This window comes from Equus quagga, chromosome 1 (genome assembly GCF_021613505.1).
Source record: "Equus quagga isolate Etosha38 chromosome 1, UCLA_HA_Equagga_1.0, whole genome shotgun sequence".
Lineage (NCBI taxonomy): Eukaryota > Metazoa > Chordata > Mammalia > Perissodactyla > Equidae > Equus > Equus quagga.
Window position 1 is genome coordinate 146,478,927 of NC_060267.1, and position 20,917 is coordinate 146,499,843.

General features: G+C 43.2%; 1 protein-coding gene across 1 annotated transcript in view; it reads right to left on the reverse strand.

Annotated features, from left to right (window-relative positions):
• The window catches only part of ITGA9 (integrin subunit alpha 9), a 330,548-nt gene that overhangs the window by 113,226 nt on the left and 196,405 nt on the right, over positions 1-20,917 (reverse strand). The window contains exon 18 of the mRNA XM_046668517.1: positions 8,141-8,291. Within this exon, the coding sequence (XP_046524473.1) occupies positions 8,141-8,291 (151 nt within the window). The remainder of the gene's footprint in view (positions 1-8,140; positions 8,292-20,917) is intronic.

Sequence of the window (20,917 nt, forward strand, 5' to 3'; positions counted from 1 at the left end):
AATATAAAAAATATTCAGTTTAACACTATCTCTATTTTTCGACAGTATGGAGACACACATGCACATGTACACACAATCCTTTAAGACCACGACTCTTGATTTTTAGTTTAAAAGGAAGAGTCAACACTCTCTGACTTATATGCTATGTCTTAGTCTTGCTTTATTTCCTCCTCCCCCTTAGCATTTAATCTTGGTCTGAAGTGGGTGATCAATATACACCTTCTGAGTAAATCAATGAACTATAAAGTATGCGTTTGTGTGTGGTGGGGAGACAGGGCGCTACCATGGGAGGTATGCATCCTGTACAAGTAGTCTAGTGCTGGCCTCATTTAATCCTCAGCACATCTCAATTTATAGAGGAAGAAACTCAGGCACAGAGAGAAGACCCTTGGCCCAGGGTCACACTGAGTGCAAGAAACAGAGCTGGAGTTTCACCCCTGCGTCTGGCGGGAGCCAGAGCCATGCTTTCCCTCTTCACCACCGTGGCTGCTTGTTATTTTACTTCTAAGAACTTCTAAAGTACAAACTCCAGCTTAGCTGCTTCTTGCAATCACTGAAAAATACAAATATTCCAGCCTGAAAAAAGTCTTCAAACTAACGTTAGCTTTAAAAATTCCATGGACACTACATTTGGGTTGACCTTCTCCAATCCCCACCTTCTCCTTAACACACTCCTACTTTAAGCCCCCAAACTCCAGTCTCCGGCTGGCTTATCTGCTGCAGGGACAGATGTGAAATGCAATCAAGGCTGCAGACAGATTAGGTTTTAGCAGAAATCCAGATCCATGGGACAAACAGGCAGGCAAGAGAATGGGACTAGAACATATGGAAAACAGCTAAGCTGGATGTCACAAACTGGTGGCCTACGGGCTGGATGCGGTCTCTGGACATGCTTTTCTTTGGCCCTGACAATGTTCAAAGAACATTTTAATTAGCTGCCAAAGTCACGAGATTTCACATAAAAATGTGGATTTCTGGGTTTTATTGAAAAATAGCAAGTCTGGCAGCACTGGCCCTCACTCCCACCTGATAACCATTGACTGCTGCTGAGAGTTGGCTGCCCTCTGTGCATTAGGCTGGAATCTTCCATTTCTCCACAGTCTCCACTGGTTCCTACTGTCCCACCTCTGGCCTCCTCTCCCATTTACAACACTTGCCTTGTCCCACCCCTGTAGATTGCGCAGTATGCACCACTAGTTCTCACTTTAGAACCCCAGGGAAGTTCTTTTAGTCCAATTTACAACTTCCAGAAGCCTAGAAAGTGAGGTACTCAGACTGGAGATGCTGTCAACCCTGTGGGCATTTCTAGAAGACGCTAGTGAGCCTCGGTCAGATGATTTGCATCTTTCAGGGTGCTCCAGCCCACCTGCAACTGCCAGTGTCTGCATCTCTGTGCCTGAGGGCATTGTTCCAGAACTGTGTAGACTGCTCTGGTCATGCATAATATAGGACAGAAGTACTTGGGAATGAACATCCCTAGAAAGTCTCGACCATTGACTGTTTGGGAGGGGGTATAAATCCCCCAGCTCCCTCACCCCTGAGGCTTGTGTTTTGCACTGTTTCCCAGAGTTGCCCGTGGGAATGAGCCCCATTGCCCACTGTAGTAGCTGGTTTGAAAGTATCCTCTTTATTAGCTGCCTCCATCTGCCTGTATCACTTCTATAACTCCCTATCAGTGCTTCCTGTACCTCCCAAATAAATTAATTGTCCTCAATTCCTTGCTTCAAGGTCAGCATCTGGGAGACCCAAAACAAGATAACACTGACGCTGTGGAGAAGAGACTGGGTCAGGGAGCCTGTCCTCAGTTCTCCCTTCTCTCCTGGCATGGCCTCCTCTGTAACTCCATAGCAACATGCTGTGTCCCCTTTGTGCCCACAGGTCAGCTGTGAGCTCTCATGCACCTGGCTTGAGGGTTCCACTGTCCATGTCTGTTCCCACGTGTGCCATAACAGTCAATACCTTAGAGATGTACTCATGAACCCAGCCCCTTCTTTGACTTTCTCTCTCTTGGTCACATCAAGTCATTCATGAGTTCAGGAGTCCTAACTGACAAGCAACTTCAGCATAGAAGAGCAGATACCAGCATTCCTAAAATGTCCTGAGGTCACCCACCACTAGGAATGTTACTGGCCCTTTGTCCCACGTGGGCAGCCTCGCTCCATCTTGCTGGATCTCTCTTGTCCCTCCTCCTTTGCTCTCCTCTGCCTTCTCACCCCTGCTCCAGCCTAGCTCTCTCCTTCACGACCCAAATAACTTGACCCATCCCACCCACCCACTCTTGGCACCAGGTGATACTAACTCTTCAAAGGCCCATCCATCCACCCTAAGCATTTATCTGCAGACTGCGTCCAACCTGAGACTAGCTGTTACAATAATGACTTGCTTCACTTTGTCATATCTGTGCTTCAAAGCAACTTTTCAGCACCTCTGTAGAGCAGTTGGCATCTCGCGCTTTAATTGCTTGCTGACATACCTTTCACCTCATTAGGCTGTGAGGTCCCTGGGACTAGGGACCCTATTTTACTCATCTTTGCATCTCCTAGCAGCTGGTACAGTCCCTGGCACTTAGTGGGTACTTAATAACTACTGTCCAAACAAATCCATTATGTTCCACAGAGGAAAGAAGGGCCAAAGCTCTTTGTGCCAAGTGGTATTACAGCAAGAAATTAAAACTTGACTTTATCTAGACTCCAGGGCCACATGGCGGTACAACTCCAGGGGGCACCATTCACATTATATTCCGTGGAGCTGTGCTCTGGGGGTGTCACTTACATAGAACCCAGTATGAACATGACCCTGGAGTTGTGTGATGCAGCAGTGCTCCAAATTGCATTTTCTTCATTCTTCCTTATTCTCTCTTTTAACTGTATGCTCATTCCCTGCCCCTAAGAGCTCCCTCTTACTGCTCCACAGGAGACCATTATATGGCCATTATATGCTGCACTCCCACCAGGTCCGCACATGCCAGCCAGCCAACCAGCTGGGCAGCCACCAACAAATTAAGTCCTATTTTATAGAGTGTTTTCAAGTTAGCTTTATTTAGGTGAGAGAAAGTCAGCAGATGGTCGTCTGTGTGCATATGTGCACCCCACATTTTTTTTTTTTAATATTGGCACCTGAGCTAATATCTGTTGCCAATCTTTTTTTTTTTTCTTTTCCCTTCTTCTCCTCAAAGCTCCCCAGTACATAGTTGTATATTCTAGTTATGAGTGCCTCTGGCTGTGCTATGTGGGACGCCACCTCAGCATGGCCTGATGAGCAGTGCTAGATCCGTGCCCAGGATCCAAACCGGTGAAACCCTGGGCTGCTGAAGCAGAGCGCGTGAACTTAACCACTTGGTCACAGGGCCGGCTCTGCATCCCACATTTTTATAAGCAGCCTTCCCTTAAAGGAAAGAACCAGCATAAACCTATGAAAGCAGCCTTGCATTACAGAGGATAGAAAAATCTATCTCAGGGGATATTTTTTGTTCAGTCTCAGAAACTAATATACCACTAATTGTGTGATGACCAAGAAGACTGGAGACCTTGGAGGCCTGGGCTCTGAGTTGCTTTGTGACTTTCGACAAGAGGGACAGCCAGTCATCCATCTACCCACCCATCCACCTACCTACCCACCCACCCATCCACCCATCCATCCATCCATCCATCCATCCATCCACCCACCCACCCACCCACATCACCTGTGCCACCAAGCGAGGCAGCTGCATAGGTAACAGCTGAGCTGAGATTTGAGGACAGAGCAGCTCATTAAACAAAAATGGGGTGGGGGGAATTCCTGGGTAAAGGTAGTTTCAGCAATAAATTATGAGTGGATTCAAGTGTGTATGTGGAGGAATTGTGAACAATGAGACTATGGAAGAAGAGAGGCAGGAAGGACCAGGCTCAGAGTGGCCTCTCATGAACAGCTGAGTCGTCTGAACTCTATCCTGAAGAATGTGAAGAAGGAGGAGTGACAAGATCAAGTTTCTTCTCAAGTTTTTATGGTATAACTGAGATTATAGACTAATTTTTATTAATCTTTTAAATTATGTATTTAATGTGGCAATATTTTTTATATTTGCCTATTTCAAATATTTGTAAAAATTGTTTTTGCTTACTTCTATGTTTACTTGGCTTTAACACTGCATGCAACAACTTCTACATCCTTGAGTGTTTTATCTGTAAGTAACTATTTCTAAGGAAGCTTTCATGGTTATTGCAGCAGATACTGCCAACGTCTTGCTCACATTCCCTAGAACCAACCAGAGAATCTGTCACCTGAAGCCAGTCCGCATCCAGGCCAAAGGCTTCCCATATCTTTCTGCCTGAGTTGTTTCCTGGTGCCAGGGAACGTGGCCCATAGCCAGGGAAGGCTGGAAGTGCCATAAAGTTCATGCCCTTGGAGCAATTTTTCCATGGATGAGTGACAGGAGTTGGTGGATGAATCCTCCAGCAGCTCCTCACTCCTCAGGGGAACGATTCTGAGGCGTGTTCCACAGCCTCTGTCTCTCTGAGGATCTGCAGCAGGATGGAGGTGCAGTTGTCCAGAGCAGTAATCTGCTCATCTGTGCACTTTCCTGTCTCATCCCTTCCCTGTCTAAACTCAGCACTCCCGCACAGCACCTCCTGAGATCACTCTCGAAATAAACTACCTGTGCCTACGTCACTGTGTCAAGGTCTGCTTTTGGGGGAACCCAAATTAGGAGAGTTAACAGACTTTATGAATTCTCATATATCTGAGGATGTCTTTATTTTGCCTTCACGATGGAGGGCAGGTTGCTGGGTATACAATTCTTAATTCATAATGAAACATATTCTAATTTTTTATATTAATGTTACATAAAAGCCTATAGAAAACTTCTTTGCTTTCTGTTAGGTTTTAGTAGTATCAGCTTATATTCTTAAAATTAAAAATTTCATGAAGCTATGAGTAGACATTAAACTGTTTGTAATATTTTTGCCCAGCATGTACAGCACCCATTCAAGGAAATGGAGATCTTTCTTTGCTGTCTAGTCATGTCATTTATTCCAAAAATTCTGGAACCATTTCTCTTTGCTGATTCTCCACCTTCCATACCTATAGTCTTCAGTGTCATTCTTTTTCATTGCTTTGTTCTTTTTCTCTGAATTCTCAGAGACCTTCTCAAATATACCCTCCACAACAAGGAATCAATTTTCCATACTGCTAATTCAGCTCTTTCCTGATGTAACACATTTTAATTCTGCCACTACTTGCTTGGTTTCATTATAATATTTCCTTACCCCATCCACAACCTTTATTTTTGCTTGCATCTCAGTCCATTCCATTTTCATCCCAGTCTATTGTTCTACTCTCTGATCTTTTGCTGTACTCACTTTTTCTTAAATTTCATCAAGAACAAGAGTGGATGCCCTGTAAAATTTACTTCTGTTTTCTATTAATAATCTTTTTAAAAGGTATGTTTTCCCTCTGTACCTTGAGTGACACTTTTCTTAGTTTGTGTGTTAGAATCTTTCTGGAGGGCCCATGTTGGTTCTGTCAGGTCTAGGCTGGGTAGGTGTGCACTCTTGGTTTCCCCTCACTATCCACCTGGGTGCTGTGAGAATCTTGTCCTGGGGCTGGGTGATGTCATTTACATTCCCAGTTGATCAACTTTGCAGTTGTGGTTGTCGTCATGGGACGGGAATTTTTGTTTCTTTATCATTTCTTCTCCTTTCACACTCAGGGTCATCTTGCCCATCTGTTTTTCTAGTTGGTCTTGCCTCCACAGCAGCTACATGATCTCTCTGTGCCCTGCCACCTTTCTGAGACTAATGCTCACCACATCCCGAAGAGCCTCTGATACCTTGCCCACTTTCTGTCAAATTGAAATCTAGGGTTCTCTGTGCCAAAGGTTTTAAAGGTTGCTGGGACTCAAGGGCAAAGGGACAAAAATGATGTAGTCTCATTTTCCCCATGATCACCTAAAGTGGCTAATGACGTACCTGTGTCCTTCTCAGGTGCATTGTCCTTGACTCAAGCCCCCTCATCTAGAATGTCTGGGGTCTACTCACCACCCCTCAATGGTCAATGATGATACAGGGGTGGCAGTGATGCTCCCTTGCCACTTCAAGGTGGGGACAATTCTGCTGAGTGATTTATGCTCTAGGGCATCCCCCCATCTCTTCCTACCCTAAAAGTCAGACCAAGGCTAGATTTTATGATGGCACACCCTTATTCAGCTCTTTCCATGTCCCATCCTGCTTCCCTCACTTCTCTTCTCCCAAGAGCATTCTTCCAGTAAGTCAGACGCACCCAGATCACATGCAGTAAGGAAGGAACGGGAAAATGTACATAAACCCTCTGGTATATAGTGGGTGGTCAATAAATGCTACTTCCCATCCTCCAAATAGTTGTAGGACTAAGGATATAATCATTTGCTCATGACAGTCTCCGTAAAAGGCATTCATCACAATATTACTTAAAAGAGAATAAAACTGGAAATAATCTAAATATCTAACAATAGGAATGTGTGGATAATCCATAGCAAATCCTATGATAAAATATTATGCAGTCAACAAACTAAAAAGAAAAAACATGGTAAAGGGGAGTAAAATAAGATCCAGGAGGCTACTTAGTTTATAAAACGCTACTCCCAAGTCCTATGTCCTGACAGAGGAGGGCCAGCTCTGAACTTTGCAGCAGACAACAGAATCAACAAAGCTTAGTCAGTTACAAGGATGACTGTGTCCACAGGGAAGAACGACTCAAATGCTTGGAAAAAGCACAGCTATTCCTAATTCTGAGACCAGAGAGAAGTTTCTCCCATGGGTCATGAGTGAGAGGAATCTGTGTAATGTAATGACCCAGTCACCAACCACATCCTCTCAGTTACCATAGAGATGAACATCATAATCTGGTCCCTCAGTAAACCCTTCTCCCCTCATCCACCCTCCTATCCCCTACAGCAAAATAGCATCATGGCACATGAAATTCTGTAAAAGAGATTCTGTGCATAGCCAGAGATAATAGAACCCTATAGATATTTGGTTCCCCCTTGTCTAGGCTTAAACTGGGGACAATTATTATGGTGTACAAGGTAAATAGAAAGCATGCCCTTCCCGCAGTCCTTCTTGATTGCTTTTGTGGCATCCTCCAACCCTGGAGCTCCAAAAGCTATTAAACAGCAGAGAGTTTGAGATGACCTCTTAGAAAGTTCTTGGAGTGCCATTCTAGATGGCTGTATATGCTTCAGTTGTCCCCTAAGCTGGGCAGGGTTGACATAATCCTGTCAAAACTATTGAGCCTGGCAGGATATGTGCCTGAACAGAAGGCTGCCCAACAGCTCCAAGGTGCACCCAGTGCTCAGCGGTGGGCAGGGCAAAGGTCTTCCTCAGAAAGTGATTTTGGTTCCATTTTAACACAGACCTTAAGGCAGTGCAGTTATTATGCTGAACGCTCTGAAAAGCTGCAAAAATTCCCATCGGAACAGCTGTCAACAGTTAGAGCAACCACTGCATAGAGTGAAGTCTGTTGGAGTCTACTCATTCCTCACATTGCCTGCAGAAGAGGCCTGTTGTTCTTTCTTTCCAAAAGTGGTTCACTGAGGGCGACTATGAGACAGGAAAGGATACCAGCTCCTTTTTCCTTTCTGAGTCACGCTATTTAAACTGCAATTTATTCAAATAAATTAATTCACTCAATTCAGGGAAATAATTTAATTTCCTCAATTCACTAAAATATTTCGGGAATAAATATGCCAAAATATATAGGCTGATGTGCATGACCCTCTAATGGAAAACATCAAGTGCATTACTGGTGAGAGCAAGCATGATAAGCAGTGATCATTCCCATTTCTTATCTTGTTTTTCATGACAACTACTGACCTAAAATGGGAATTCTCTAGAACATTCACGTGCTGGAGATGGTGAATGTACCATCTTGGAGAAGGGGCCAGACATAAAACTGTTCGGAGAGGGTTTCACAAGACAGAAGGGATGGGAGACAATGTAAGGTATAGATATTGCTCTGGCACTCTGTAGGGATTCATGGGTTCTTCTTTGGCTTTCTAAATCCAGAAGGAAAAAATTCTAATAATTCCAAATGATACTCCACATAAGGCAATAGTCTTTGCAGAATCACTGCATATTCCAAGCTATGACGAAAGTCAGCAAAAGCACTATATGGGTGCCCTTCTTACCTTCTGCCATATGTTGATGAAGAAGAGCTCCCGGGAAACATTGAAGGACACATTGGCATCATAGGCATCATCTCCGAGGTTGGAGATGGAGATGTTTAGGGAGATATTCTTCACAGCCCCCAAAGCTAGATATGGGGTTTTCTCATCAATGCTGCAATGAAAAATACACAGCAATTAGTGCCCTGAAGCTTTCACTAATATAACATGAGGCATCAGACAGTAGTTGAGGGTGGAAAGGCAGAAAATCCACTGGGATCAGAACTATAAGTCTCAGAACCCCATTAGCCAGTCATGCATCCTTGGGCAATCATTTAGCTCCCATGGGCCTCAGCTTCCTCATCTAAGCACAGAGGGGTTCTACATTGCCTAACTTACTAGGCTGTTCTGTGGCTCATGAGAAATCTTGTACATGAAACTTGGGAAATTATAAGACATTTAATAACCTATATATGGAATTTGGTCATCTATTAATTCAAATATTTTTGAGCACCTACTGCACGCCAGTCACTACTCTATGTGCTAGAGAAAGAGCAGTGAACAAAATAGAGTACTTGCCTTCTTGTGGCTTCAGAGAGACAGAAAACACATATATAAAGAAGTGAACATACAGTCAGATTGTGATAAGAGCTATGGAGAAAACGTACAAAAGGAAAGAAGGAGAGAGAGCACCAGATTGGGAGAAAGTGGGTTGCAATTTTAAATAGGGTGGTCGGGGAAGCCCCACTGATCAAGTGACCTCTCATGAGAAACCTGAAGGAAGTAAGAGAGCAAGATACACAGATATTTAGGAACTAGCAAAGGAAAAGTTGTGCCTGGCATGTTCAAGAACTGGCAAGGAGGCCAGTGGGGCTCAAGAGGAGTAAGCAAGGAGGAGAGTCAGCAAGGAGGAGGAGAGCTTAGGGAGCTAAAGGGCATGGGAGCAGGCGGATTATGCAGGGCATTGCAGGCCATCATAAGGACCTTTGTTTGACCCAGATGGGAGGCCCTGCAGGCCTCTGAGCAGAGCAGTGGTGTAACCTGACTTCCATGTTTAAGGGCTCACACTGGCTCTCATGTGAACAGTCTGGAGTGAGTGGTCAGGGGGAAACAGGGAGCCTGGTTAGGAGGTTCTTGCAATAATCCAGTTGCAAGATGATAGCAGCTCAGACCATGGTGGTAGAAATTGAAGTAGTGAGAAGAGGTCATATTCTGGATTTGTTTCAAAGGTTGTACCAACAGATTTTGCTCATGGATTGAATGAGGGGTGTTAGAGAAAGAGAGGAGTCAAGGATGGTTCCAAGGATTCTAGATTCAACAACTGGAAGGGAAGAGTTATTTATTGAGATAAGAAAGATGATGAGTAAAGAAGGTATAGCAGAGAAAATCCAAATGCTTATTGGATTTTTAAGAAGAGATGTTGAGACAGTTGGATGCAAGGATCTGGAGTTGAAGGAGGGAGACGTACATTTGGGATGGACTAGAAATGATCAATAGGAAATGCATGTAGATAGAGAAGAGGTCTCACACTTAGGAGCTGAAGATGAGGAGGAGCTAGCAAAGGAGACAGAGAAAGAGTGCCTAGGGAGATAGAAGGAAAACTAAGAGAAATGGTATCCAAGGGGCCACATGTTTCAAGGAAGGAGTAATTAATTTTGTCAAACATAGGAGATAGGTCAAACTGACATGAAGAATTACAACTGTCTTTGGACTTAGCTCTCTGAAGGTCATTGGTGATGGCGATAAGAACTGCTTAAGTGTAGTGATAGAGATAAAAGCTTGATTGGAGTTGGTTTAAGAGATGTAGGAGGAGAACAAATGAAAACAGTGAGTACAGTCAACTACCCGGAGGAATTTTTCCGTAAAGGGGAGCAGAGAAATAGGATGATGGCCCTTGGTAGGGGAAGTAGGCTCGAGGAAATGGTTTTTCTTTTTAAGATGAGAATTACCATAGCATATTTGCATGATAATGAGGAGGATCTACTAGAAAGGGAGCAATTAATGACGACACGACAGCGCACTTGCTGGATGGCATAGTGAACAGGCAGAGGGGCTGGCCTGAGCTGGTATGAGGTGAGAAAGGAGAATATACAGCACAGATGCATTAGTAGATGGGTGATACAAACAAACAAAAGTTCCCTTGTGATTACTTCCATTTTGCAGTGAAATAGAAGCAGGGTCAAAGACTGGGAAAGGAGAGGAAGAGGAGTGAATGTTTGAGGGGTGAGGAGATGGAGGGAAACGGCAGCCCAGGAGAGCAAAGGAGTGAATGGGCCAGCAATGGGATGATGGTGGTGATGAGGATGATGAGGATGATGACAATGATGAAGATGCACATGAGACTGATGATTATTATGTAGATGGGAGCTTTGGACAAAACAAATTCATATTGGTGGCCAATCTTTGATTAGCCACCCAGTTCATGGAAGATGTGATTAAGCATATGAGGGTTTGCATAGAGAACAGTTGTTATTTTTGGCCACTCAGCATCCTGACACCTTCCTCTTTGGGGGGCATCTCAGGATAGGCAGGAGGGGCACATCAGCATAAAGGGGCAAACCTTCCTTCTCCTCTCCATTGTTAAAGTGTAGGCACTTGACTAAGTGCAGTCATGTAATCCAAGGATGGTCAAGTGGCCGCACCGTGGTGAGCAGAAGCTCCCCTAATGGGGGCCATGAATTCTGAGGACTGCACAAAGACACTAGGGCCCTTTGAGATCATCTGAGGTGGTTGCAGAGGAGTTGACAGCCCAGAGGTGGCATCCTGGGCTAACCCTTGGCTCCCCTGTTTCCTGCCCACACTAGTTCTCCAGCCTTCCTGCCTATACTCTGAACCAGCCCACATCTTTCCAATAAATTCCTTTTCTGCTTAAATTAACCAGCACAAATTTATTGTTGTTTGCAACCATTAATACAGCTGATACAGCAGGAAAGAGAACAATCCAAAATCTCAGTAGGCTATAATACTTTGAAATATGGACTTTTAGGGGGAGGAATCATCATTACCCATCTGTGAAGAGAGGACCTCCCTCTTCTGCATGCCTGGCATGTCAACAGGAATAACATGTGCAATGAGAGATCTGATGGCCTTGCTTTTGGAAGCAAGAGCTCTAACGATCCAAACAAGATGTGAAAAATTAACTTAGAGAAAAGTTTCAAATTCTTGAATGGCCTCCAATTAATTTAGACCCTGACCTCAAGCTATTGTAGCAATTATTTATTATTGTTGGCCATTTTAATTTTAAACAATTGATGGGTTATTTCTGTCCTCTTGTTTGCTTTTGTAAGATTAAAGGAGTAATCCTCAGGCCTTGAGGAGTTATGAGAGAGAGCTAACCTCACTTTATCTTGAACAGGCATTGCATAAGCTCTTACAAGTAGCCCAGTCACCTCAGAGGGTGCCCATAGTCTCCAAATGGAATATTAAGCAGAGAGACAAGAGGGAAAAGCCCAGGACCATGGGGTAGGGGCTGCCTCTTCATTCCAATTTTATTATTCATGTGATCAGTCTCCTTTCCTCATGTGTAAGTGGCAAGAGATCAGGCCAGAGATGCCTAATCTTCTGCCAGCCCATAAAGCTCGGGCCTCTGTCACTTAATTATGCAGCAAAGTTGTTCCTGGGATTTCCAAGTCAAGTGATTCAAACATGGCTCCATGATTAAAGGAAGCCAGGCACCTTCTAGGGCAGAACATGAACTCAGACTTTCTATAAAAAGAAACCTCAAAGCTGTTTTCATTCTTTCTCCACAGTTGAAAATCTATGTACAAAACAGTACATCTCTGCTTCCAAAGATATTTTTAGAAATGAAATGAAATGTAATTTGCCAGCATGGTGCTGGGTACTTTTGAACACGTTGTCCTTCTGAAACCGTACAACGCCATGAAAGATTCCTGATGTTAGTCCCATTTTTAGAGATGAGGAAATCAAGATGCAGAGAGATAAGGCGACCACCCAAGGAACTGTGCTGAGCTTAGAACTCAGTGCCTCCTATGCCTTCGAAGGGAGGTCTCCCTTCCGGGTGAAATAAACCTTCCTAACCTGAGCTTCCCCAGCCCTGTGGGCTCCACCAAACCTTCCTGGAACTCACTAAGATTGTGATGACACATTTATTTGTGTGGCTATTTGATTAAGGACTGTCTCTCCCCCACTAGGATCTAAGCACTGGGATGCAAGGAACCCTGTCTGATTTTGCTCATCATTGAAACCCCAGTGACAAAGATTTGTGCCTGACACATAGTAGATGATCAAGGACTCCTTGTTGAATGAATGAATAAAAATGCACATCCCCGCAACAGATCATCAGTTCAACCTTTACAGGTCGCAGATGAAGAAGCTGAGCCCTCGCAGAGGGGAACCCACTTGATTGAGGTCACCCAGCCATGTAATGTCTGAGCTGGAGCTAGTGCCAAACTTCCTTCGGCATGAAGGCCATCTGAAGTACAGCTCTCACATAAACTCCATCTCTGTCAAGAAGGGCTTTGGCAAGAAAGGTCTTTTCATGACATTTGAAAAAACAGGACCCCAGGAAGACCAACCTCTCTGACAGGACTGCCGAAAGAGCAAAAGGATCAGGCACAGGATTTTGGTGCCAAACATTCCACGGCTACTTACTTATTTATTGAAGAATGATCATTCTAATTTTCAAGGAATTTTATTCCCTGAGAAATTTTCCCATTAATTCTATTTGCTTGTGCAGTCTTTTAAGTGGGTCACATTACTTTGTACTCCAATGACTCAAGTGTACTATTATATGAAGAGCATTATTAACAGCCAACAGAAGATACAAACTGTACGGTTTCTATAACGCTTATCTTATAGCATATGTGCAGCCCGCTGGAAACATATCGCCCACTTGTTATCAAAAACAACAAACAGCTTTCCTAACACACCTTTCATAGCCATGTTTTGCACATGATGGGTTTATATTTAGGTCTAGCATCAATTCAGTACTCCAATGTCAGCTGATACTGCTGGCATCTTGGTAGCTCTGTGGTGCCTGAGGATCACTGTGGAACTTGTTCTCTGACCTCATTCATCACCATACATTAAGAGCGGGTACCATTCAAAGTTTCTTATTGGGTAAAGGCAATACAGTTCCATATCAATCATCATACGCTGAACCACTAAGGCCTCCAAAGCAAATTCTTCCCCTTCTACCATCACGGAAACCATTTTATGCAGGGACAATTTTGGGGGGAAGATGCTAAGGAAAGAAACTAAAAGCAACTGGATGGTGTTTAATAATTAATTTTCCATGAGATCATTTTAGATCTTTCTTAAGTCTTAAAGATATAAACCGTGACCTTATTTAAATAATTTGTAGTTATAATCTATCTTCCATAAAATATAATACTTTTATTTTCTTTTGCTGCTATTTTAAATCTAGCCTGAATAAAGGATACTAAACAGGAGTTAATCAAGTGCATTCTAGTCAACTGTATTGAGTTTACAAAATTTTCTGTTATACCATTATTATCATTAATATTATATTTGCCAACCACAACTATATTTGATAATGACAAGTAGGATAATAGTATAGGGCAGCCAAATCTACCCATTCTTCCTTTCCTGACTTCCTTCTTCCATTCTCCTTCCTTTCTTCTTTCTAGTCACTTATCCATCCATCACTTTTTAAAACTAGCTTCCCAACTTAGGCACCAGGGATGTAGGTCCCAGATCTACAAGTTCACAGTCTAATCGAGGAGACAAACATGTAAGAGATTCGCTGCTGTCAACATGTGCTAAGTGCTGACCCATAGGATAAGAGAACATCTTTATGAGATTCCTTATGCTACGAGAATACAAAGAAGGGATTCTGCAAGGGCAGTGGGAGAGAGGACTAAGGGGGCGGATATTAGGCAAGGTTTTACTAAGGAAGTGAACCATGAATCACACTATTAATGGGATGATAGCCTTGCCAACAAAAATGTTGCGAAGACTGATTGTCCACACACATACATTCACACACACATATGCTCACACTCTCTAGTTTTTCCATTCATGGAAATCATATTAAAAAGTACATTGTGAAGCAGATTATATTCTCCCATAGGAGAAATGTCAAAATTGGGGGCAGCATTCCTGAGTAAGGATTCAGCATCCAGTACATCACAGATATCCTCAACAATGTGTCATAAAAGCAATGACATACATTACAGCCATTGCAATTTAAAACCATAAACAATGCTTCCTATTCTTAAAAATGGGCAGACATCATAAAATCAGAAATGGAATTTGACAGCTGGATGTGGGCTCATTTGAGTCATCACTTTGCAGATAAAGGCCAGAGTTAACCACTTCCCTGAGGCCATTCAGCAGACAGTGGCAGAGCCAGGCAGCCCTCCGAACTCCTGTCTAGTATTCCTCCCTCTGTTCCCATTGCTCCTAAAGTCCATAAAAATACAACAGTATAAAATCTGCATAAAACTTATTTGGCTATAATAAGATGAGAAATGAAATTGTTTGCTTTCTTAGCCATTTATAATATTTAGAATATTGGGAAGTGTCATCACTTTACAAAAAGCTATCTGAGGTGCTTATTTTCCCTCTTGACAATTTTCCGTGAAATTGGTGGAGGCGTTCAGGTTGATTCCAGATGCCTTCAGCAGCTCTGTTGGGCAATTTCCTTCTTGGCACCTTTGTTGACAACTATCAGTGCTTTTCAACTATTAGTGCTTAAAATTACAAACATGAAAACAACAAAACTGCAGTTGCTCATCTGATGTCTTCCTATAAGAGGTATGAACACAAAGTACCAAATAATCTGATTATAATGTGAAGGAAATATACCATGAAGCTGATAAGACAAGTCATGCTGAAGGAACAGGTGCAGAATAAGGTGCAAGAGAAATTCAGGTGAAAGAAATCACTGGAGGCTGAAGTTATCATAAGAAGTTCCCTGAGAGAGATAGGAATTGAACCACATCTTAAAGAACGAGGAGCAATATGGGTGGGCACAGAAACATAAACTACATTCAAGGCAGAGGAAAAAATAAACATGGGTAAAGGGATGGAGATGACTCAGAAATAAGAAGGAAAGGAGCAGGAAAAGCACATTCCTAGCCGTAGGATCAGTGGAAGGCAAGCAGAACATGTTGGATGCATCCTGATTCCCATGGATCTTGAACACTAGAGTTTTAGGTTGATCCTCTAGGCTAGTGAACTTACCCATGTTACCCTAAGTCACCACTGCCAGATGGGTTGCAAGTAATTTGTTAATAAATAATGAGGCACCAAAGAGATGGTATTATAAAATGTGGTAGGCTATGCGTGGTTCTACCCCTGTCCCTCAGGGTCTTATCTTATTTTTGCTAGAGGACTTTTCTTTGCAGACCAGTAAAGTGCCTAAGAATTAAAACTCTGACACACCCTGTAGCAGCCCTCAACCAATGACTGATGGGAACTGGTGTATAATTACCACTGCTCCCTCGCCTATTGAGTTAAACAACTCAGAAGAGCACGTTTTAGGCCTATGTTGTCCAATATGGTAGCCACTAGTCACATGTAGCTTTTGAGCACTTGAAATGTGGCAGGTCTGAATTAAGCGTAAAATTCACATCAGATTTCAAGACTTAGCACAATAAAATAAAAAAGAATGTAAAAATTTCAATCATTGTTTTAATATTAATTACATGCTTAAATAATTTTTTTGATATATTAAATATTTGTTTTACCAGTTTCACTTTAATTTTTCAATGTGGCTGCCAGAAAATTTTAAACTACATATGTGGCTTGCATTATATTTCTATTGGTCAGGACTATTCTAGACTTTCAGTAAATTCTACATATCTTACTTTTAACAAAATAATATGGTTGATTTGTGATTAATCTTCAATGGTAAATATTTGCTTGCGTTACTTGCAAAGTAGAGGTCTAGGGAAAATAAATTTGGGTAAAAATAAAATTGAGTATTTAAAAAAATAAGACTGATAATGTTTAGCACCTAAAACTCACTTGCGTGTAAAATGTGGTAGTGACTATTGCGAAATGCCAAAAAAAGAAAAGGTACACCACATGCATGCTTTTCTTCCCCACAAAGTAATTTTGAGTTTCACTAAAATCTGATGCCCAAGTTGTACACTGTGCAGGTGAACTTCATCGGTTACATGTGATGTAATGGGAAAAAGGAAGCAAGCCAGGCAGACCTAGGCAATAAGGAGTGTCTTAGCATGAGCCTCTCAGAATCAGACCCTGAGGCAGGTTTGAGAGCAAGTTATTTACTCAGGAGGTGGCCCCACAAAACACCAATAGAGGAGGGGTGGAGTGAGACACGGAAGGTCAGGCAAGCAATAAAAGATCTGACATCAAGTCATTCACTGCTGTCGGTCCCTGGAGCTTCACCTTGCTGGGGACCTCTGGGAAACTTAGAGTTATCCCAGCTGCACAGTGAGGGAAGTATTCCTGTGCTAACTCCAGTCAATCACTGGTTGAGGGCTGCGGAGGAGGGAGGGCATCTATTCCCAGCACCTCTGGCCTGCTACCTGGAGGGCAGAGCAGGCAAAGAGATGTAGCTGTGGGAGCCGGATGCCAGGCTAGCACATAAGGGTAAAGGGGATGAAGACAGCACTGCCGTGCCTGCTGCAGGGTCCTATGCCAGCTTTATGAATGAGAGAATGATCCAGCAAATGACGCCTATCACTGGCAGATCAGATCGGTTAATCCTATTATCTCTGAACATCTGGAAGGGGCCCCAGTCCCTGGGGAAACTCCACCTCACCCCTTGTGATCCACATCCTGTTCACTTTCCTTCTTGAGCAACTGTCACAAGGATCCATCTCAGGTGCCACAATCTCCTCTCCATTTCTACTGACGGTCCCAGCCCACTCATGCTTCACAGTCCTGCTAAATGTCTGCGAGTGTGGGTGACCCAACAGACCCCTTACCCAGGGCTGATGGCCAGTGGGGTGCACCAGGGGCACTGTGCTTGTTGTCTATGGCTGGCAACTGCTCTTAAAGGGAGGTATGCCCATGCTGTGAAGGTTGTTAACTAATTTCGAATATTTTGCCTGCCCTAAACCAGTGTACCTTAAGGTAAGGCACACAAAAGAGTACCCTCAAATCTGAGCGATATATATTTCTAAGCTTCTCCAGTGCAATCCACTTTGGAGAGAATGACTAGGGACCAATTGGAGAAGATGTAGATGGCAGTAAGCACAAATTTCTGAGCCCATCCCTGCAGGGCATGTACTCTGTAAGGGACTGCCCTCAGCTTCCCAGCTTTGGAAGGCAGCTGCTGATACCTCCAATAGTGTCAGGCACAATAGTGTGTGTGCCATTTTGTCCCAGAATGTCATTGTGATGTTTACTCCTCAGCCTCTGTTCACCTCTATGGGCTGAGAGCTTTTACGCTCAAGTCTACTGTTGCATCTGAGAGTCGTTCCATTACATTACAGAAGCATTTGCATTCAAAGAGCCCTCTCTGTGACACAAGTTATAGAAAATTAGCGATCTATATAGAAAACTAGTGATCTATACCAGCAACATAAAACCCATTCTCAAAACCCCAACATTTGTATGTCTCCAAAGAATAAAGCTGCCAACATCAGCCATTAGTGGTATGATGCCAGGGTGAATGTCCTCATAAAATCTGTACACATGGAGTATTATGAAGGCTAAGCCATGCCTAGGAAATGATTAAAATGTTCCATGATGGAGGTAGGAAAATATATCCTTTATTTTTTAATTTTTTAGGAAGAATGGCCCTGAGCTAACATCTGTGCCCATCTTCCTCTACTTTTTATATGTGGGACGCCTGCCACAGCATGGCTTGACAGCAGTGCATAGGTCTGCCCCCAGGATCTGAACTGGCAAACCCCAGGCTGCCAAAGCAGAGCATGCAAACTTAACTGCTGCACCACCAGGCTGGCCCCAATATACACAATTTTCTGAGCATATGTTATAAGGCAAAGTTTAGGGACTCATGGACTTTTAAAGCTGAAAAGGGGGGCTGGCCCAGTGATACAGTGGTTAAGCTTGCATGCTCCACTTTGGCAGCCCAGGATTCGCCAGTTCAGATCCCAGGCACAGACCTACACACCGCTTATCCCACCATGCTGTGGCAGGCATCCCACATATAAAGTAGAGGAAGATGGGCACGGATGTTAGCTCAGGCCAAGCTTCCTCAGCAAAAAGAGGAGGATTGGCAGGAGATCCAATAGGCTCAGGGCTAATCTTCCTCAAAAAAAATCAATAAAAAACATAAAAAATAAAGTTGAAAAGGACTCCAGATTCTATTATAGACTACCTTCCTCCCTACTTTGCAGACAAAGACATTGAGCACCAAATAAGGTAAGTGGCTTATTAACTTATTTGGTAACTAGTGGTGACACCAGTTTACCTACTGGCAGTACCAGCATTCAAGCCCACTGTATGAGTCGAGGTCCAGACGGGAAAACAGACCCTATGCTGGTAGTTTACTAGAAGGGATTAAAATGGGGAACTAGGTACAAAAGTGCTACAAGATCCACGAGAGCAAACAAGGAGAGCTGAGAAAAACCAGAAGTTAGAAGTGACTATCACCCCTAGAGCTGGGGGGACCAAGGAGGAGGAGGTGTGACCGGAGCTGGGATGGCCAAGAGGGAGCTGAGAGCTGGAGAGGTAGCTATTGCCAGAATGCTGCTTGAAGTGGGCGGGGTTGGGAGAAATATTTTAACTTTTCACTTCCTCCCTCCCTCCAATCTCACACCAGTTCTCTCATTGGCCAAACTTAACAGGAAGCCTGTCAGCAAGGGAGTCTGGGAAATGGAATTTTCTGGAGTCAGCCACTTATGAGCCAAGCAGAGTATACAGTGGGAAACGGACTAATGTACATGTTTTCAGATTCTTAGTCTCTTCCTCTCAGCTCGTAATGAGTTGGAAAAGCTATCCTTTCCCCAAGACACAGTCATTCTCATGTGATAGAACTCTAGACAAGGAAACCTTGAAGTACAGAAAGGGACTACAAAGGAGTCATTTCTCACAGAATCTTCCAGTATAAGCTCCGAAATTTCTCTTTCCTACAAGGATGGGAAACTGTTTTGGTCTTGCTGGCACATTTTAGTTAGTAACTGCCTATTACTCTGGATTCCTGTAGATGTCATTGAAACACCAAATTATTTAGAATCCAAATACCAATTTTCACTGCTGTGAAAAATCACTACAGTTTCATAACTTACAAGGTTCTAGCTATTTTGGCAAATATTTAGAGATTTATTTTACTAACCAAGAACACCAAAAAAGATACCACTTCTTTTTGTGTGTGTGTGAAAAAACCACCAAGAAATATCCAAAAAGGATACTGTACGAAAAAGGTGCAATTCCAAATATATTTAGGAAATCAAATCTAATCTTGTTTTATATTTTAATTTATTCTACAGTGAGGGGAGTTGTTACTCCTGCCTAGCTATTAGTCTTGTCCTGTGCATATCCTACGCTGGCCCCATGTAAACACGAGCCTCAGACAACCCCCTATAGTTTATGGCCTCAGCCCTGAACCACCCACTCTAACCCATTTGGTGCTCCTCATGCTGACTTGCTCAGGATCCTCTCATTTTACACTCTACGACATGTTTCACTTTGTTCAAAACTCAGTGCTACAACTGTGACCAGCCTGCTTCTCAGGTGTGCCCACCCTGTACTACCTCAGTCACTACTCAGCTTCTCCTCCAGCTGTCCTGCTTTTGGTTTCCCTGGAGACACTCCCGGTCATCTAGACAGGATTCAGCTGAATCCCTGGGTGGATGAGTTTAAATGGCTTGTCCCAGATCGTCACTAGCATCTATCTGAACATTTGCCTACTTTCAAATATACTTAAAAAAAATCTAAAGAGCAACAGTCTACATTAATTTCTGCTTTTGTTTTAAATCCATGACTTTAAATAGCTTTAACAGTCATATTGTTTATGTCCTTATATATTGGGTAAACCAATGATACTATCATTAAATGGAATATGCTCTATGGGTAGATGGATGAATGGATGTACGTTTTAACCTTCTCCAACAGCGGGTTATTATGCCATATAGTTTGAGATGTGTTTCACATCTCACCATGCTTTATAAATCTCTTGAATCATGCAAAACGGACCCACATGGTTATTAACCCCAGCTAGAGATCATGAGGCACCTCTGTAAGGCACGCCAATTAAAATTTACAGTGGGTCAGGGAAATGATTCCTGGGACTAAATTTCTGGTTTGAAAACCACTTATACGAAGCCAGAAATACCTCTATCTCCCTCGTATATACCCATCTTGGCCAGTTTTATGCTCTTAAAGTGAGAGAAAATCATTTACTAAGGTGATCTGAGCCAAAATAGTGGTTTCCCCAGCAACATTCAGACAATTAACGAAAATACGTGCTACTTAAAAAAGAAATTACATGCCTATGTCCTCACTGACTTTGCTTGCATCAATTTGGCCCCAGCTCTGGCTTGTTTAATAACTCATGTCGTGCTAGAATCAGTATTTGCTTCACAGGCCATCCTCTTTCTAAGGAGGCTAACCTGGGAAGCCGGAGGGCCCTCCGAGCAGCTGAGGCTCCCTCCTCCCACCCCATCTGTTTAACTGTGAAAAGAACTGCTGGTTCTCAACTAACAGAGGAATTCAAATCCTCATCAGCCTTTACTTTAGGAGTAGTTTCCGGAATCACTAAATCTTAGGACATCTGGAACAAATCAGGTTCACTCACTGTAACAACTGGATTAAAGACAAAGAATACTTTTGGAGACAGAGGAATTCCCGAGATCTGTGGGCTGCTCAGAGGTCTGATGTCATAAGGCAGGGAGGATGTGCAGCGACGTATGACTTGACCCAGCAAATGGCACGGTG